This window comes from Vigna radiata, chromosome 7 (genome assembly GCF_000741045.1).
Source record: "Vigna radiata var. radiata cultivar VC1973A chromosome 7, Vradiata_ver6, whole genome shotgun sequence".
Lineage (NCBI taxonomy): Eukaryota > Viridiplantae > Streptophyta > Magnoliopsida > Fabales > Fabaceae > Vigna > Vigna radiata.
Window position 1 is genome coordinate 36,423,888 of NC_028357.1, and position 21,799 is coordinate 36,445,686.

The 21,799-nt window shown below is 31.6% G+C and overlaps 2 protein-coding genes across 2 annotated transcripts; both read right to left on the reverse strand.

Moving 5' to 3' along the window:
• Positions 1–222: 222 nt before the first annotated feature.
• On the reverse strand, positions 223–1,819 carry LOC106766384 (berberine bridge enzyme-like 17). Its single transcript, XM_022782848.1, is given in 2 exon segments — positions 223–611; positions 614–1,819. Coding segments are annotated over 2 exon segments (1,581 nt in total). The 5' UTR covers positions 1,806–1,819.
• A 14,350-nt stretch (positions 1,820–16,169) lies between these two features.
• On the reverse strand, positions 16,170–17,530 carry LOC106767088 (F-box protein At1g61340). Its single transcript, XM_014651912.2, has 4 exons — positions 17,377–17,530; positions 17,021–17,233; positions 16,838–16,912; positions 16,170–16,744 (listed from the first exon to the last, which is right to left on the reverse strand). Exons 2-4 carry the CDS (start codon positions 17,186–17,188, stop codon positions 16,541–16,543), a joined length of 447 nt encoding a protein of 148 aa, XP_014507398.1. The 5' UTR covers positions 17,189–17,233; positions 17,377–17,530; the 3' UTR covers positions 16,170–16,540.
• Positions 17,531–21,799: the final 4,269 nt, after the last annotated feature.

The following is a 21,799-nucleotide window of genomic DNA, read 5'->3' on the forward strand; positions in this document are numbered from 1 at the left end:
ATATTCAACACAAAAGAAATATTAGTTTTATATATAATTTTTTACAATATTTAACCGTTGTAATCACCTACCAAATGTACAATTAAAATTTTATAATAAGGATAAACAATAAATTAAGAAAACAAAGACACTGCCGAAGTAGGAGTCAAAAATGAAAATACCGTAAGTATAGAGAAACACATAGCCAAACAGTTTGATCTTATTAATTATTGAAATTAGCATCTACAAATGGGCAGATTTAGGTGGTATACTCTGTTCATAGGTAAAGAAATTGGAAGGATCAACACTGGTTTTCACAGTCACTAATCTATCAAAGTTTTCCTTGAAGAACTTGGCTCCATATATTTGAGCATCTTTCAAGCTTGTTGAAGAACTTGGATGTTTTTCACCAACATCATTGTCCCTGTAATTGAGAAATGCTTCCCTTGGATACCTAGAAACAAAAGGGGTCATAAACTCATAAAGCAACTTCGAAAATTTCATGTTACGATCATAGGCCGCAGCACCATCTTCATCCCAAAACACAAAGTACTGAATCAAGAACAAGTTTCCTTTCCTGTGAGGAAAAGGGGTTGCTGATGCTGAAATCTCATCCATTACCCCTCCATAAGCATCCAAACGTTGTTACATTTAATCATCAAATCCCAAAACCCTTTCAGGGCCGTTTTTGGGATTGGGGTTTTCACATAATCTGATCTACTCTTAAAGTATTGTGTAGATGGCTCCTGAGAAGTTGGTAGCAAAGATTCAAGAGGGGTACCAGTTGGGCTACCATACCAAAAAAGAGTGGAATTTACCCAAGGCATTGCTATGCAATCACTCTTTTTCAAACCCAATTCAGGGAAGGATTTACTCACCAAAGGAACAACCTTTTCAATTGGGCCTAAAAACATGCCAATGAAAGAGATTATCACTGTTCCATTCACCACATTAGGTTCCACTCTTATGAAAAGATCTCTGTCTAGTTTTGGTGCAACCAGTTGCCATTTGTAAGCAACATCAGTTCCATCTTCTTTGATAGATTTTTTCACATTGAACACAGTCACTTGTGGGGTTACAGGGACCAATTTGATCCTCCATGAAAGAATAGCAGCAAAACTGGCTCCACCACCTCCTCTTATAGCCCAAAACAGGTCCTCCCCCATTGATTTCCTATCTCGGACAACACCATTGGCATCGACCACTCTGGCATCAATGATGTTATCAACAGAAAGACCATATTTTCTCATCAAATTGCCATACCCACCACCAGAAAAGTGGCCACCAGTACCCAGAGTGGGACACACCCCTGCTGGGAACGCAAGCACATTGCTTTTCTTTGCTATTTCATAATAAAGTTGACCAATCGTGGCTCCAGCCTGAACCCAGGCAGTGCTACTTTTTACGTCAACATCAACAGACTGAAGAGGAAACATGTCGAGAATCACAAACGGCATGTCTGAGACATATGAAGCAGCCTCATAGTCATGGCCACCGCTTCGGATTCTGATCTGAATTCGGTTTGATTTGGCGCATGTAACTGTTGCCTGGACATGATTCTCAGTTTTGGCAGTTATGATGGCAATAGGTTTTGGAGTGCTTTTTGTCTTGTATCGTTTGTTTTGAACGTGTAAGTTCAAGATAGAAGTGTATGAGGCGTTTTGTGGGGTGTATATGGCTTGAAGTATTGTATTGCTTGAATGAGCTGAGAGACAAGAGAGGAATTGTTTGATATCTGGGCTTTGATTCTGCGAATTTCCCAGAGAAACAGGCAGCATTATCGTTAGAGATGCTACGAAAAAACAGAGCAACCCCATTGTTTTCATGGTTACCTATGTATCTTTTTCGTTCTGTGTCTTTTTCGATTAGCATTGGACTCAATATATAATACCAGTGTCATGTGAGGATCTCAAATTTAATTAGGAAAAAAGAAACTAAAAAGCAAAATGTAGAAGTTTCTATCTCAATGCACAAGTATTAAATTTAACATTGAATGAAAAAAAAAAAACAGAGAAGTAATAAATATTTAAATATTTCTCTTAAGCATGTTACATTTATATGTTATACATGAGTTGAAAACTTGAGTAGTCTAGTCCTTTTCAAGATGATAAATGTCCCCAAAAAACCCAACAATATTTTGAACATATTATATATTTAAAATAAAAAATTAATATTTTAATATTCATACAAACTTAAAATCTATTTTATTTAATATTTTTTGGTGTTACAATTTTATTTTAATATATTTAATTACATAAGTTAAAGAATAATTCATTCTAATTTGAAACGTCAAATAAAGGTTTGATGCAACCTTTAATATTCCATTATATCTATTTTAATGGCGTTAAACAAAGTCAAAGTTTATTTTAATAGTATAATGATAAATACTTACATGAGTATTCAAATAAAATTTAATTATACATTTATTGTTTGTATTTGACTTCATTTTGTTTATTTAAATCTGTAATTATATAAATACTATAATTAAATTTTTTAATATTCAAATGGGTTTTCTTCTTAAGTATAATTTATTTAATAATTAATGTAGCAAATTAGTTAATAAGTTAAATGGAGCTTATAACTTTGATATGAAAATTTAAATTCATTCTAAATTAATGAGTTAAATATAAATTTAATGTTATCAAAATGAATTATTTAACCTGTCCAGATACAATTCATAACTCGATAATAAATCAAATTTATTAATAAATTCTAATCAATTTTTACATATATTCAAAAAATTTAAACATTTCATTAAAATTGCATTTAAATTCCAAATGTACCTATATTAGAATTATTTAAAATATCATTAATTGTAATTTATTTGTTCAAACCATTAACATTTGTAACCATGTTTAAAGAATTTAATATCAAAGATTTAAATTAAGGAAAGCTGAAATCAATTTAATGCGAATATTAAAAAGGTTTCTTCGCTGAGAAAACCGCAATAAGTATATTGAGAGTAATATTAACCAGTAATATTAAATAAAGGGTTAAATATGTTTTTAGTCCCTTAAGTATTATTGATTTTTGGTTTTAGTCTCTACTCAAAACATTGATGGCATTTAATCCTTTTAGTTTTGAAACTATTACAATTAGTCTTTAAAATTAGATGGTGTTAAATTTTTTTATGATGTGATTAACGGTGAGCCAGGTGTCTGTCACGTTTTTTCCTTTTCTTCTGAAATATTTTCCACGTTTTTTTCAAACCCTTCCTTCTTCTCCCCCCAATCACTCAAAACATCCACAGCCTTTGACACCATTATTGCCTACAACGAAGATCGTCATCAGCAATGGCATCGTCGAACGACATAAAGGGTGTGAAAGAGGGAAATTTGTTTTGGCCTTGGGACCCGGAGAGTTCGTGCGGCGGCGTCATAGGCTCGAGCAGTTTCCTCGGTAGAATCGAAGGTTCCCAACCAAACCCTGGCTTTCTTCAACGGGTCTATGATCTCTACTGCGAACCTCCCCCACAGTCTCTTTCTCACGCCCTGGTACCGAGGCTCCTTTAAAAGGGATCTGTTGGCCGCCGCAGCCGCAGCCGTGACCACCGACGCCGCCCCACCTCTCGAAGATACTCTTACAGAGTCACAAACATGGAATTCAAGACCCACGTGTCAATCCCGTTACAGCCACTATGAAGAAATGCAACATTGTCATTCTTGGCTTGAGATTCAGGGTTGTTTCTTCTCTACAAGTTGGCAGCTATAGGTTGAGGGTTTTGATATTGTAATTTGGGAGTTTGATTTTAGGGTTTTTGAATTTGGGAAATTTTCTTTAGAGATTCTCTTCTTTGTTTTTCTGATGTTGCAATTGGAGGGGTTAGAATCTTTGTTTTCAAATTGGATGAAACCTGCGAGCAGATGAATGGAAGAACTATGTGGCGAAGTCGGGTTTTGCGGTGACGATTTAGGGTTCGAAGGATTCTTCGAATTGGGTCTGTGTGTGATGGTTGCATGATGTTAAATTTGGTTTCTGCAGGTCTAATTTTGGTTGCAGGTGGTGGCGCATCTACGAAGAAGATGATTGTGAAGATGCGAGGAAGGAGATCGCGTTTTGCGATTAGGGTTTGATGGTGAACACAAGAACGGAGATGCTTCCATGGTGGTGCCGCTGCGGTGCGAAAAGGATGCCGGCGGTGAGCGAGAAAAGGCATTGGCGACATGGTGATAATGAACGGTGGCACGTCGGCTTGTGTCTGGTCTCGCGATGGCGACGGTGTGCTGAGGAGACGGTGATATGCATTGACGGAGGACTTTCCTGATGCGAGTATGGTGGAGGCGCGAGCTCGTGGTGGTCAGTGAGGGCTGAGGTTGCTTCTGTGTTGGCGACCTTTCGGCGGTGTGCGCGTGGTGGCCGGCGAGCATGAAGTTGGTGGCGGCTGGGGAGAAGATGGTGGAGGAGGGTTAGGGTTTATGTTAGAGATTGTGATGAAGGAAGGGTTTGGAAAAAACGTGAAAAATATTTTAGAAAAAAAGAAAAAACGTGGCAGACACCTGGCTCACCGTTAGCCACATCATACAAAAATTTACGTCGTCCAATTTTAAGGACTAATTGTAATAGTTTCAGAACTAAGAGTATCAAATGTCATCAATGTTTTGAGTAGGGACTAAAACCAAAAATCAGTGATACTTAAGGAACTAAAAACATATTTAACCCTTAAATAAATAAAAAAGTAATATCTCAAAACAAAGAAATCTAATGACTATTATAATAGTCACATTTAGGAATGACAAAAAAATCATGCGAGTATCTAAGATAAAATCCGCGACAGAAAATTGATATTCGTAAATATTTATTATCCACAGATTGTAGGTAGCGGGTATTTTAAACCTACTTATAAACGGGTAGAGTGCAGGTATTATACTATTTGTACCTGCGAATATTCGTTATTGGCAAAAAGTAAAAATAAAAATTTATTTATATTTTATTAAATTAAACTTAATTAAAATTAACATTAATTTATATTTTATAAAATTAAATTTATTTAGAATTAAATTTTAACTTATATTTTATTTAATTTATATTATATTTTATATATTTTACGTAATTTTATTTTAATAATTTATAAAAAATATATCTTTTTAAATATTTACATGTATATGCATATATATCCACAAATATCTATAAATTTTAATATATTCACGAGTATTTTTTAAACCGATATTCATATAATAACTAGTCAAATAAAAGATGAATTTTTTATTTTATCAAATTATGAATAGACAATATTCGTGCCTAAGGTAATCACATTAGACATGGCAACACAAGTTGCTCTGGCCAAACTAAAGCAAAACTTATAAATTTTTTATTTTAATATTCCATATTAAATTTGCGTCTCATAAGTTTTAATTACTTAAATATTTATTAAATTATTTTATTTATAAAATTTAGAAAAAACAACATTTTTAAGAATTTAAAGCCGAAAAGACATACATCTCTTTTTCTGATCAATATTATTTAATAACAAAGTTATAAATTTAAAAAAAGTAAAATATTAAATGAATTAATAATGTTCTAGTAATTTAGATATGTGACAACATGTGATTAGAATAGAATAAATATTATATATATATATATATATATATATATATATATATATATATATATATTCATAATAAATTAAAAAGTCAAATGTTAATTACACTTCATTAGTACATCTAAATATTCTATGTAAGCATTATAATAAATTTAAATAATGTCTACTTATTTTGTAAAACAAAGAAGAATGTGAATTATAAAAAGTTAAATCAATGTAATTTTTTTTTATTCTCTCACTTATATGCAATATTTTTCCTTTTTTTTTAGATTTTTATACCTTTCTCTTTATGTTTTTATTTACAAATTATTGTTCTTTTCATAAATTACCAATTAATACACCTAAAGAAATCACCTTAAGTGTTGACATTTTCTCATTCAATCTAATATTTTTTTTAAAAAAGTAAAATTCTACGTACAGGGCAAACAATCTTAGTAAAGTTTAAGTTCGTAAATTTAAAATAAAGTTTTTCCTTTGCAAATATTGTTAAAGCATTATAGTAGAATGGTTAGCGTGAACACTAAACAAAGAGGGATGAATTAGTTTTTTATCATAAATTTATACCTTTAATAATTTTTTTAATATTTTAATTTCTTTAAAAATTAATTAAAATAATAAAGAGAGTAAGGAAGAGAAAACTTTCACAGATGATTTTTATACTGGTTCAGATTACAATGATCTGATATGCAGTTGTTAATCTCAAACGGAGATTAACTTTTCACTAACACAAAACCAATAAAATGTTACAATCACAAAGAAAGTCAAGTTTAAGGTTTAGAAAACATCTATCTTGTTACCACAAGAGATAAAACTCACTTCCCCTAAAGGTCACAAGGGATGAACACATCCTATGAATGTTTCACGAATGATGAACACTTTCTTTAAATCTTCACAAAGGATGACATACTTTCACTCAGCAACAGCAACAACACTCAATCTCACTCCCAGTGAAAGTTCTCGCTCTATGCCAACACCAAGTTCTCAAAGCTACAGCACAAGGGTTACACAAACCCTTGAACATACTTTTCATAAAACAAAAATACTCATATTTATTTTTCGTGTATTAGAATGAAAGTCTCAAATCAATATATAAAGATCCCATTCAAAAACACCTCCAAAAATCTGTTGTCAACTATTTAATGTGTGATAATCGATTATCCACTTATGGTAATCAATTATGTATTTAATAAATGCACAATAGCAAAAAAATGTGCCTAAAAACTCTAATGGCTAGTCGTGATAATCAATTATATTAAGTCATAATCAATTATGGATAATCCATTATTCCAAAGACAAAATGAATTTTTAGCAAACTTAAAAATCTTTCTGTGATAATTGATTACCTTAAGTGTTAATCGATTATTGTAGAGTTTTTGTGACTCCAAAAAGAATTTTAGAGCATACAATACATGGAATCAACCACAAATACAATCCTATACATAAATCTACTTATTACAAAAGCTTTAACACAAGTCTTTAGGAAGATCGTTTTGCAACATGAGAACTTAAGACTTGATCTGGACATCATCAAAACTTCTAACTTCAAGACTTTGCTAACAAATATCTTTATTGTATGATCTTTCTTTGTATACTAAGTTTGAAGGTTGTGAGTTACATATTGGGTATATAGTTTTAGGGTTGCATTTAAGAATAATGTTATTTAGAGGAGAACTAAAGAACATTAGGTGCATTTGCATTTGATGCTCTCCCATTATCTAAGGAATATAAAAGACATCAATTGTATTTGTGCCCAATATTTTCCAATTACTTGTAGAATTTTTTTGCATATGCATTCTATGTTCTCAATAAGATCAATTCTCAACTTTGAAAAAAACGAAATTGATAATTTGAGATAAGAATGTGTTTAAAAAATTTAAAGAGATATTACATTTAAGTGTCAACGTGTTAATACTGAAAATTCCACTTGAATCACTTTAGTGAGAGTATCATTTGACCCTCTCACTTTAAAAAAGACAAATGTGCTCAAGGAAAGTATTGCTTGAATCACCTTATTGATGTGTCATATGATATCCTCACCTAGTGAACTTTTTTTATTTAAGCGAAAATATCATCTTATATCTCTATTTAAGTGATTTTTACTTAGCATGTGTTAGGTCATCGACAAACGTACCGAATGGTTCAAATAATAAAACATGGTTAGACAAAGTATTGTTTTTCAAGATACTCGTGTAATTCTAAATAATTCTACTATTAATAACTCATTTAGACTAAAGAATAGTACATGAATCTACACTATGAATAAGAAGATATATTTACAAAGAATAAATGGTAGATTTTGGTAGTTGGAGACACTTAGAAGTGAGAAAAAGGTCATAAATGGTATGGAAAGGCATTGTCCTGGGTAGATTTTGCCAGTTTCACTCTGGTGCACACACAAAATCATCTCATCTCCATCAAACACTAAATTCAACCCACAAGAACACTTAAACTCTAATTCCTTAGGTGAAAGAGCCTAGGTTTCCTCACTAAAAGTCAATCCCTTGAACACTTAACAAGAAAACATGCCTTAAGATCTAGGGTTTAAGATAACTAATGGATTCCATTCAATACAAACTCCACTAGATTTATTGTTTCAAGTCTAGGTTTCATAAGATTGTTTTAAGCAAGCATTAAGCATAGAAACAAGAAATTAACATTCAAAGGAAGAGGCATATATATAATCAAAGCATTTACAAGGTACACGAAAATTCAATGACTACAAATATCCCTAATAAGATGGGTTTGGCTCTCCATTTCCATGAAGAGCCTCAAGCTTACAAAATAGAAGATGGAAGAAGAAGGAAACACAAAGAGGAAGAATAGGTTGTTCTTACAAGCCATAAACAGCCTCCATGAGCTTCAAACAGTGAACATAAAGGGTTTCATTTACCACCTCACCACACACCACTCAACGCAAGGACTTTACCACTCAACATTGGTCTTCAAGATGGTCCAGGTTGCCTTTTGTAATAATGGCGCTCAACGATGGTCAAGGGGCGCTCAGTGGTGTAGGCTATGTAAATGGCTTGCTTAGCGGTAAGTATGAGGCACTCAATGGCAAGGAGGCGCTCAACACCACCTAGACTTCAAGATCTCCCTTTTTTCTCTGCTTTGTTTGTTTCTCTAGGTGGTCAAGCTCTTTGATATGGTGGAGGGTCTTCCTAACACAAAAATATATGCAAAAAGAGAGGATTAGAGGTATAGATAGTTTAGTGTAGCCCAAAATATAAGTAGTCACAAAATCATGATTAAATATAGGATTTAAGCAAGTTATAAACTATAGAAGAGTTGATTTTATCAATAAAATAAGGCTTAGATAATGGTAAGAATTAACTTTATCAAACTCTCCCAAACTTAGAGTTTTGGTTGTCCTCAAGCAAAAGGTAACTTAGCATAGAAAAAAAAAACTCAGTTGCAATGGTCTAGCAAATCAAGAACGCAGTTTCAATCAAAAACAACATAAATCAATCATGCTTGCTCATCTTGGAAAGAACACTCAAGAGATAATAAGGCCTTAGAAAGTCAAGCTTCAACTATGGTGCTCACAAATCAAAGATTATAAGACAGATGCAAGAGTTTTATAAGGGATCAACAGATATGGCAAAATGTTTTCTAAAATGCATGGAACCATTCATCACCAAAGAAGTGTTTCACTCAAGTGCACTGGTGTATAAGGACGTGTGTCATTCTCTCTACCATCAAAATGTCACGCAAACTAACTTTGTCCATCGTTTCAACCATAATAAATACATTCACGAGCAAGTTAGCATCTCAAGAACTTTTATGGCTTGTATTGTGGCTGGGCTAAGAAGGAAATTTAGTTTTTCTAGGTAACAAAGCAACTTGAGCTAAGATAGCAAACAAATAAAAACTTGGTGTGACATTAGTCTTTCTTTTGCTTCAAAAATTGAATAACCCACTTCCCAACTTATTTCTCAACTTTCATTTATTGAACTCATTTTTCTCTCTTCTTCTTTCTTCTCTTTCTTTCTTTTTTGTTTCTTTTTGTTATATTTATTAATGCTTCCTTATGACATGAAGTCTCCCAAACTTTAAACTGAAATGTATGTTTTTCTCAATTCAAGGTAAAGAAGTCAAAAATCTTTCATTAAACTTTTAAAATTCTAAGAATGAGAAATCTTTTCTTTAAGGTTCAAAGGGTTTGCATTGGCTTATCTGGCTTAAAATGTATAAGAGGAAAAAGAAAATATGGCATTGATCATATGTAACTAGCAAGCGAATGATTCAAAAAGAGAAACTAAGGTAAATCCAATTGTGATTGCTTTCAACAAGCATTTTGAGTCACAACATCTCATAGGTTTACTTAAGGTTCCAAAATTTTTAAAACACAATGCCATGAATATTGACCACAATTAGAACAATTATATAAACAAATAAGAGCAACCACAATTTATGCTCAGCAAGCTCAACCAACATCGTCTTAATCAAATTTTCAAAGCAATTCATATAGATAAAGAGAAGGCACAAGAGATTTTCATTCAAGTCAAGCACAAAAATTATTCACTCAAGTCGCCAAACCTATTACATAAGAACGATCTGATTAGGCAAGTTGAAAATTAATAATTAGAACTAAAACTAGAGTTTAAAGACTAAAACTAATTAAAGCATGAATTTCAAACTCAAGATTGTCCACAAAAAGAGTCCTGCAAAAGGTTGGCACCTTGTAACTCTAGCGGGCAGATTTTCAAGAAAGTTATGAATAACTTGATGTATGCAGAGAATACAAGAAGGATAACAAAGTGAACACATTTTCTTGCTCTGATTCATGTGCTTGCAATTCATAAATCATATAAAGGTTTCAAGCGAAAAAAGAGTGAAACACCATCAAGATTTACAAATTATATTGTAATTAAAAACATTCTCCAGTAGAGAGTTATCCATATGTATCTTGTTGTATATCCTGCTATAAATTTGTAGTGATCAGAAGTGGTTAGAATACTTATAAGCCAAAAGTGGTTTGAAAACTTGTAAACTAGGAGAGATTAGAATATTTACAAACCAGAAGTGGTGAAACTTGACTAGGCAGCATTTCGGGGAGATATCAGAATTGTCTAGGGAACCAGGAGTGGTGAGAATACTCATTGTAAACCAGAAGTGGTAAGAATACTTGTGTAATGTTCGAAAAGATTTGTGGAACCTCTCACGAGTTCTTGAGAGAGAACTAGACGTACCTCAGTTGGAGTTAACCAGTATAAAAATACTCTTTGCACATTCCTTTGTTTTACAAATCTTTTCTTGAAAAGTTTCTATAAAACCTAGTGTTTGCACATCTCTTTTAAAATATCTTCATATATCATTTTCCACAAATGTAATCAAGAAACACATTTCTTCATGCTCACTACACTATTTTATTGATTATATCTTTTTACAAGTTTTGCAAAACAACAACATATAAATAAATCATATTGATCAACTTACTTCATAATATTCATCAGATGCTATATTATGAAAAGAATTTGAAAACACGATTCAATCCACCTTCTAGTGTTATCCTGGTTTCAAGAAAAACAAGAAAAAAAAATGGACTAACCGGTATACCACTTAGTGCTCAAACCACACTAACATAAGGGAAATCAAACACTTACTTTCACTAACATAAGATATTACAACATCCTTATAATTGAATTCTTCTAAACATAAACCACACAACCCAAGTCTCTTGAGTCACAACAAAAACAATAAAATGCACAAGTTTATTTTTATTATTATTATTATTATTATTATTTTATTATATTTTTACTATTTTCATTTATATTATTATTATTATTATCAATATTATTATTATTATGATTATTATTATTATTATTATTATTATTAATATTATTATTACTATTATTATTATTATTATTATTTTATTTAATATTGTTGAATAAAGTAAAAACTATATATGGGATCAATCTTGCTTGTGTTGAATATACACATAGAGTCTTTTATTTATAATAGAAAAAATATGGGCTAAGACGAAAATACAAATAAGAAATAATAACAAATTAACTAAAGATAAAAGATAAATATAAAATAAAGATAATATATCTAACACTCATTCTCAAGCTAGTGGATACAAATCGTATGTACCAAGCTAATTACTAATATAGTCCATAAAGACTTAGTGAAAATATATGTTTTTGCACTCGAGTGAACCAAATTGCTAATGATTTGCAAGACGACATAGAAGACGAAGTACCAATCCAAAAGACTCCCTCTAAGCAACAAATCTGAAAAGTTACTCCATGTAAATCTCTTCTTGCAAATCGTCGTTGAAGAATGCATTGTTGACATCCAATGGATAAAAAGGTCATTGTTGGAGAGTCATCACGACTGTAAATAAAACTAACAAAAACCATCTTTTCCATGGGAGAAAAGGAATATATGAACGAATCAAACGCAATGGTGATAAAAGGGAGGTCAAAAGAGACGACAGTGGAAAAAGCCATAGATGAACATAGGAGAGAAACCATAAAAATTTAAGACTCTCCAATCAAGGCACCTAAAAAAGGAAAAAGAGTAATTTCGATGCTCTAAATAACTACATGAGAAGAGATGAGACATGCGACAACACACGATGAACTTGAAAGAGGAAAATGAACGACCTCGATGCTCTAAATTGCTACTATACAAGCCATCATACACGATGGAAAATGGAGCAAATCCACAATTTCAAAAGACATTGAAAGCATGTAGGAGCTCCGATGAAGGCTTCGTTGATGGCATGGTGGGCACTTGGCTGAGATGATCAAAACCATGTAATCGTCGGTAGAAACTAGAACTCCGGTAATGACAAAGGTAGACGATGGCGCCGCCGACAGTGATAGATAGTGTCGTCGCCGACAGCGGTAGATAGCACCACCACGGGCAGCAATGGATAGCGTCACCGTTAGTCGTGGTGGATAGCGTCGTCGTTGGCAACGACGGATGTAGTGGTAGAGGGAACAAAAAAAATTCTCAAAAGAATCTACTACTCTGATACCATGTTGAATATAGTAAAAACTATATAAAGAATTAATCTTCCTTGTGCTGAATATATTCATAAGACGTCTATTTATAATAGAACAAATATGGAATAAGCCCAAAATACAGAATAAGAAATAACAACAAACTAATTAAAGATAAAAGATAAATATAAAATAAAGATAATATATTTAACAAATATTATTATTATTATTTTTAAGATTATCATTATTATTATTATTATAATTATTATTTTTATAATTATTATTATTATTATCATTATTATGTGGTGCGTTCATTTGAGAGAAAAAAAACATATTTAGGTCATGCATAAACATCGTGAGTAACTTATTTGGAAAATATAGGAGTAATATAATAAAAATGCCTAAAATTCCTTCAAACTTTTCTTGACTAATGAGATACTTGTAAGTGACGAATCTCACAAATCTTTCCGCGATATTTCAAATAAGTATGTGCAAATGGAAAATGTCTATCATTTTTTCTTTGTCAATCTACATACACAATACTATTAGCTCAAAGAACATCTTCAATGTTTGAAGGGCTAGAATGGTTTGAAAGACAATGGAGAAAAGTTTCAACAAAAAGCTTAAAGCTGAGAAGAGAAACAAAAATGGTGTAATGTTGTCATCAGGGTTATTGTGATTGGCATTGGAAAATACATATGATTTTCTCATCAATGTTGAAACAATGTTAGGTAGATATCTCAAAGTTATTCATTTACAACTTCAATGACTTTTTCACTGGTTAAATTTAAGTTTTATAAAATTTATTAAATATATATAATTTGACTAACTTTTATATTTGATAAAATGGATCTAAATATATAATTTTATATCGGTTGCATTAAGTATAAAATGTTATATATTTGATAAAATGGATATAAATATATAATCTTATATTTATATTTTAAACTAAATATTGATTTTTTTATTGAATAAAAATTTAATCAGTCAACATTTAACTTTATATTCTTATTAACAGGACCGGTACCTATGCAAAAAAGTTATATATAATACATTAAGATTAAAAAGTTATATGTAATACAGGGATTAAGATTAGTTTATACTATAAAAAATAGTCAAAGGTACAATTTTAAGAAAGTTTTGTAAGATATAAATTATGTATATTTATTTTCTTATTTACACACATAGGAAAATATGGAATCTTACATATATGAAGTATTTTATAATCTGATCACCTAAATATTTATAATAATATAAACATGCCATGTTTATATTTATCTATTTAATCATAAATTAATTCGTCACATAAATTAAATCTTACATTAATCTTCATAAATTTTACTTCCAAATTTATTCTCGTTTACTTCCAAATTTATTTAAATAAATAACAAAAAAAATTACTTTCAAATCTTCTCAAATTCATTCAATTATTTTTCCTCAAATCCATCCAAGTCAACAAAACGTTAATAATTTAGGTTTTTTCTCTCGTGGTTGTTTTTGGATGAAATGGTTTTAAGTACAATTAATGGAACCATGAATTTCCGAAATCTCAAAACAACTTTCAACTTCACCATTGTTTTCTTCTTTCTTTCCCTTGGTTTCATTTTGATGAAAGAAAATGTTATTTATTAGCTACTAGAGCCTGCACTAAAGAACAATAAATACTACAATGAATAGTTATAACTAAAGTGCTAAAAACAATGTTTATAATATTTTCTATTATATATTCTAAGAATAGTCAACATGCTTCTTCAACACATCCACTGCACTACCATTCATTTTCTTGCTTAGAATCATCCTAATTAATTTATTTACTAAATATTTTATATTATTAAGCATAAAAGGCATAGCTAATTAAAATTAATCTATTAAACTGTTTTTAGATCAGTGTTGCCTTCTTATTTTTTGTCAACTATTGAATTTTTTTTCCCTGTCAAATTTAATTTACAATATCAATATATAAATAAAAGTTACCTGATCAGATTATTTATCACATCAAAATAAGAAATTTTAAAAAGTTAAAAACTATGTAAGACCATTTATTTATAACATATTTTAAAATGGTAAAAAAAATGTGTCTGATAAACACGTTTATTTATTTCCTGAATAGAGTATTTTGACATAAATAGTAAAATTGGTATATTGGTGTATAAATTTAATGTACTTTTTTTCATTGCATGTTTCATTAGTTTCTTTTGGTAAAAAAACATTTCTTAAATAAAAATCACTTTTAAAGTTAATGTGTATATTCATGTATAAATTTAAGATGTGTCAGTTTAGACAAGTGTTCGTTTCCAAATTATAAGAACTAATGATGCTAATATCAGTCAATTTTGAAAAACTTAAAGATGGAATTAATTTTTGTGATACTAAAGAGACTACATTTAAAAATTTAAATAAAAGTGAACAAAGAATGATTTATTTTATTTATTTATCTATTTGATATTGTTTTATTTTCCAATTAATTTAACCTTAAGAATTTGACCTATTATTGTTTCCTTCTGATTTCGCTTTATTATCTATTTTATGTTAACAATAAGACCTTATTTTAAGACTAATTATAATATATTATTATCCTTGTTGTTTTCTTATTTGATTTAACTTTATTGTCTAGTTCTCATGTTAAGAATTTCACCTCCATTTTAATACTTTGAGTTCGTTATATCATGTTACAAATTTGACCATTTTTTATAATGCTATTTATTTGACCTTCAATTTCTATCATTATTATTATTATTATTTATCTTTATTTCATTTTGTTTTATTTTCTAATTTCATGTTAAGAATTTGATCATTCTATCTTAGGTGATCGATTAACTAGTTATCTTCAAAAAAAGACTGAACTAGTGCAGAAACTTAGTCTAACATTATTGATCGATCAAACTTAAATTCTTCATTAATGTAAATCAACAATTATATTAATTTAATTATCTTTATTTATTACCACTAATTGCTAATAAAAATTAGCAGACTAAATGTGATTATTTAGCAGAGTACAAAATCAAACACTACAATAAATGATAAACCTCAACTGTGAAATGGTGTCTTGAGAAACAATCATTTCCCTCCTTTCTTTGGAAAACTGCTTGCACCATTCAACTTTATTCCTCAGCTTACTGACATTCTGAATATTACAAAAGAAAATCTGCTACTATTTTGCAGAAATATTGAATTCACCCCAAAAACTAAAGTGAAAGAAACATTATGTTAAACTGAATATGATTCATGTAGAAGTTTTCTCCTAGCATGCTTATCCACTAAGTTATCAAAAATTTGCTTATAGATAATGAGAAGCTACGATCGTCAAATAGAGTTAACTTACAAGTTTCTGACATCACTTTGGAATCAACAAAAAAAGTTTCAGTATCTCTTTGTCAGAGTCAAACGAAGGAAATCCACTCTTACGAGTTGAAAATCAGAAAAATCAAAGTATTTAATTGTTTCTGATACAAAGGACACCTTAGTTGTGTGGCTTTCAGAGCAACAGTTGTTCAAATCTCAAGTATCTCAAACGAAATTCCCTCTAATTTTGGTGGACCATGATGGATGTTGAAATGTCTAATTTCTTCCCCCACTTCATATAACTAGTGGATACTACTAATAACCATTGCCCTGCTAAAAAGAGAAACATACCCCACATTTCTACACAATCTGTGAATATTTAATACATGAAAGACCAGAATGAATAAAACAACAAATTTAATCAAATCATAAAAGTCGAAACTTTACTCATTCTTATGTCCAAACAACTTGTGAGGACACTTAAATTTATCATACAGAAGGACATAGGATTTCCCTCCAAACAATGACTACAATTTCTAGCACTTTCTACTAGCCTGTGCATGTACATAAAGATTGCAAACAAGCCAAAGCAATCTTCAATGAAGGATTTGAAGATATGACTTGTATAAAGATTAATCGGATAGTAAGTTCTTCTATGTATGTATCAAGTCACTCTGAATCTACTTACTAATATACACACGTGGCAATCACAATCTATTCACAAAACTATCCGAATCAAGAGAAACTATTTGGTGCTGTAATCAGTTGCCACTTGTCCTTGGCCCACTCACTGGTCTTCTTTGTTAGGTGAAGCAAACAATGCCATTGTGATGCTACTCAGATTCTTACCAATAAGCTTGGACTTTGGTTTCCTCAATGGTGCATTAGGAGCTTCAATTTCCTCACCCTCTACACCATAGGGTTTAGAAATAGAAAAAGTTTTCTTCTTAGGAGTTCTGTACTCAAAATTTGTCTGCCTAGCAATCTCAGTCTGCAAAAGCAAAACCCAACAATTCACAAATTAGAACAAAAAACAGAACTGGAAACAGAACTGAACAACATTAAATACTACTCCAAAACTTACAGCTTCTCTGACAGTTTTTGAGACACGAACAAGTTGCTCCAAATCCTCATGATCCACACCACACAACACCTTCACCTACAATTAGTGCAGAAAATAACAGACAAACCCATATGTCAGAACAACTATTTCAGACATGAAAATTTAGGAAGGGAAAACAACAAAACTGAAATTTGCAACACTCACCAGAATCTCAAGAGGAAGGGCCTCAAGCGGAGACGTTTCAGAATCGAAGGTGATTTTCTCGCTGCGCGTTCTCTTCAACGGAGACAAAACTTCCACATTATGTAATAACACTACCCTCTTCCTTCCAAGGGCAGTTGTATAACTGTAACCCTCAAACCCTAATGCCATATTCAAATTCACCAAAACTTCACAGATACAAACTTTTCTTCTAATCTGTAAAACCCAAACAAACAAACCATTAGTTTTTCGAAAAGGGTCGCAAAAAGTTCAATATTTAAAAAAAAAAATCTTATGGGAAACTGAAAAGATACCAGAATAGAAAACGCAGAAGAAAATAGAAAAATGAGACAACTCACCAAGTGTTACAAGAGAGTTTCTATTTGCAGTCGTGATGCTAAACAGGTAAAACAAGGACTGAAATTGACACTTGGTGATCAAACTCAACTACAAGCTGTTTAAGAATTTAGGAACAAATGGGGGTGTAAATGAACTGCTTTATATATAAAGCTAAAAAGTGAAAAAAAGGCTTTTTTTAGTTATTATTAGATTTTCAATATTTAACAGTGAATACCGCGTGAGAAAATTACGCGAAACTTCGAGGGAAGTGACAGGGGTACTTTTCTCTCTCTACAACATGGCGGGCGGTTAAAAAACAAGTAGAGGGAGGGAAAAAACTAGCCGTTGGAAAAGAACACGTGGCGACGTAACAGAAGATAGGGAGAGAAGTGGGCGGTGACGTGGTGCTTGGTCGGCTTTGTCGGTAGCTTCTGGAGAAGTTCCGTGTACGTAAGTAAACGCGTGGTATGGTGGACCGTCGCTGCAGTGGATCACACCTGTGCAACACACGTTTGTGATGGCTTGATCAACGGTGAAAAGTCGTTTACCGAACTGGAATGGGACCCACTGAAACAACCTTTGTGCTTCGACGGCGTTTATATTAGGTGGCTGGCTGGTTTGTTGTTGGAGGGCCTTTTGGTCTTTTCCAATTGGAGTTTTCCTCAACCATGGTCTCTGTTGAGTCAAAACCGGAGTTAGTTAATTCGGAAAATAAAACAACGGAATATGTTTGTTGTAAACATGAGGGCTGCTTTGGTCTTTTCATCTTTTGCTGTTTTCTCAACCATGGTCTTTATTTGGTCAAAAAACCTTAGTTAGTGAATCTGGTACTGGTATATAAAAAACACAGCATGTTTGTTTTTCCTTTACAAAATGATTAGCAAAGTGTCCAACAGTGTAGGCGAGCAGTTGTTTCAACCACATTTTTCACGAAAATTTCAGGAAGAAAACAACAGATTTATCCCCAATATTTAATTGATATCAAATAAGCGCCTTTTATTTTTTTAAAGTTTTTGACATATAATGTAAATATTTAAATAATTTAGTAAAGTTTCGAATTTTTATTTTAATATTGATACTAATTATTTATCATTACAAATATAAAGTAGTACTTAAACAAGTGATTATCTTAAACACTAAAAAAATATGATAAAGAGCAAGAAAGTGAAGGTTAAGAACCTTATTGAGCCTTTACTAATCCTACAGTAGAGGGCGAACAACTTTTCCTGTAAATAGAAGAGAAGGTAATGGTTTAAAAGTTAGTTTATATAAATTGTTAAAGATTATAAATATATATATATAGTGAAGAGCGGCTAGTAGACGACAGGAGAAAAGTATTCTTAAGAACTTTCGACTCTAGTAAGAATATTTCTGTGTTTATGGTGAGGTCAATGGAAAGTCTTAGGTATGATGATATGGTAACTAGGAGAAACATGACAAGTTTATGCTGCAGGAGTTAAGAAAAGAGTTTGAAATAATGAAGCAGAAAAATAAAGAGGAGATGAGATGAGCTTCGATAAAGAGCTCAAATTGATATGAGATGCTTTATATTTGAAAGTTATTCAAAATTTCACCAGAGTTCCAAATTTTCAAAAAATACATTTACGATTTTATTTCTTATTATTTTTATCTATTTTTCTACATTTAGACTTTTTTCGTTTGAACATAAAAAGAATGGAAATCGATGAATTACATGATGTACTATTTTTTTTAATCAGCCGCTGATGTGTTGAGATTTGAAGGAAATTGTGAAGAAATATATCATGTTTATCCTCTTTTAATTTCATAATGACCAAATTTCATGTAAAATGTAATGTGTGTAATCGAGTCTGAATTCCATAAGGTTGTAGGAAAGTATTGTCTTGAGAGTGTTGGATTTATGCTGAAAAAAATAATTTTGACTCCATATAGAGGTGTAAAATATTACCTTAAAGAATTTATACGAAGAAGACCACATGCACGAGAATTGTTCAACCATCATCGTTCTTCATTGAGAAATGTCATTGGAAGAACATTTGTTGTTTTGAAAAAAAAGATTCTCCATCATTGGTCGTGGCATTGAACCTCATTATGGTTTGAAGACAATTACAGACATTGTACTAGCTCGTTGCATCCTACATAACTTGTTAATTAGGGTAGACAATGACGACTAATTGGTTACTATGAATTGATGGAAAAGGAGGATGAAACGACATCTGCTAAAGTTCATGAAGATGATTATAGGCTTGGGTGTAGTATTAGGAATGTTATAGCAGAAGAGATGTGGCGAGATTATCAAAACTCTTAGATTTTGTACTTAATTGTGTTGTTTGATAATGTTATTTATAATGATAGTGCATTGTTTATATGAATATTTCAACTTAATATCATAAGGTTTTTTCAAATTAGGTTTGAAATGAATAGGGAAAAGAGTGTTGCGATGGATTCATCTGGCAGGACCAGGGAGTTTATGAAATGGACATGGACAAACAACTTCTTAATGCAATGCTAGATGAATCTCGTATGGGAAACAGGGTTGACAGCAGCTGGACAACCCATGTGTATAATAATATCGTCGACAATCTTCATTAGTTTGGGTATGTTACAGCTACAAAAAGTAATGTCAAAAATAGACAAAAAGTATTGAAGGACAAGTGGCGCAAGGTTCATTACTTGTTTAACTCACTTAGTGGATTTGCATGGAATGCAACACCCAAAAGATTTAAAGCAGAGGATGAAGTCTGGGACGACCTAATAAAGGTATTAAAGACATAACTTAAGTAATGGATTTATTATTCAAATGTTAAGCATTTACCTATTTATGATTTGGGTGTGCATTGTATTTCAGGCAAAGCCTATTGTAGCTAAGTAGAGGGTTACTACCATTAGACATTACGATCTAATGGTCGAGCAAATGGGATACATACCCAAAGAACATGTGTTTCAAGGGTACAATGACCCAACTCCACGATCTCATCCACCTTTGGATGACTATAGTCTAGGGGCTACTCAATTTGTGTCTTCCGTCCCATTCGGAGGCACGTCATCTTCATGTGGTTCAAAATGCCAAACACCTATGATCGACTTAATGGACTCATAATTTAATAAGTTGACTACAAGATTTGATGGCTTCATGGATGTCATGGGATCCAATAATATGCTCACTTGGAGAAAATATCATTCGTGGTCAAGCGCCAAGTGGTTTCCAATGAGAAGCGCAATCAAATTCTTAATGAGCAAGTGGAGATCATGCGTCGCAACTCAACATTCCAATACATTGAGGGTGACATATGGGAAATGTTATTTGCCACGAATATACAAGAAGATATCATTATGGAGTAGTGTTATGATTTCCTATGTGTAAGCCCGGTATGAATGAAAAGGTTAATAGGAATGCCACCACATCATCGATGGAATAAGTTGTGTAACATTTTGATGGGTAGTAATTGAGTCCATGTATGTGTTTCATAATCTTAAGTTGATTTCTATTGTACCATTTTGACTTTTCCTTCATTGGTTGCCTTTTTTTGAACAATATTAATTATAACCACTTAATATATGTATGAATGTCACAATTGTTATTAATCTTTTATTGTTGTTATGACATTTGTTTTTTTTTTATTTATTTTTTTGAAGTTATTGTTTGATGGTATAGTCATCGTCAAAAAGGACCTGAAGAAGTTGTAAAGGAAAAGAAACAAGGACTTAAACAAACACTCTACGTAGAGGAGATCATACATGGAAGAAGTATTATGTCAATGATGTTTCTTCAATGATAGCCATCAGATGGAGCCCTATGCAACTAATTTTTATACAAGAAATTTTGTGGTGCCAAAGATTATGAATTTTGATTCATTTGCCATATCTGGTTTATATTTTCATCATCACCTCATCTTTCAAGGCCTATCAGAATTTGTATAATTGGACCATCCATTCTATTCGGATTTGATAAAAATCTTTTATTCAAATCTAAGGATCTCAGCCAAAGGATATCTTCAGAGTGAGGTGAACAAAAAAGGAATTAAGTTGAGATCAGATGATTGGTTCAATGTTTCCTATCTAAAATACAATGGTCAAAAATCGTCCTTCAAAAATTTACCAGATGACTTTCCCTTTGATCCCGAGATGACATTACCTTCTATGGCCAAACCAGACATGTAGGGTCAACGTCTGAAAATGATTAGTTGTTTGAACATTAATGAGAGACTTCTTCATTATGCTATTGTGAATATGTTAACTCCTTGGGCTGGAAATTTGGAAAAATTGTTGCAAGAAGATATTTTTATGATATGGGTGCTCAAAAATAATATATTTATCAATTGGCCTCATCATATCATGCATCATATGCTTAAATGCAAGGTCGGTGACACACCTCTGCCATGTGTTGTAATGATCACCCAAATTATGCAATACAGTGAAGTACATCTTGATGTGGACGCAAGCACTCAGATTGGGACCAGACAA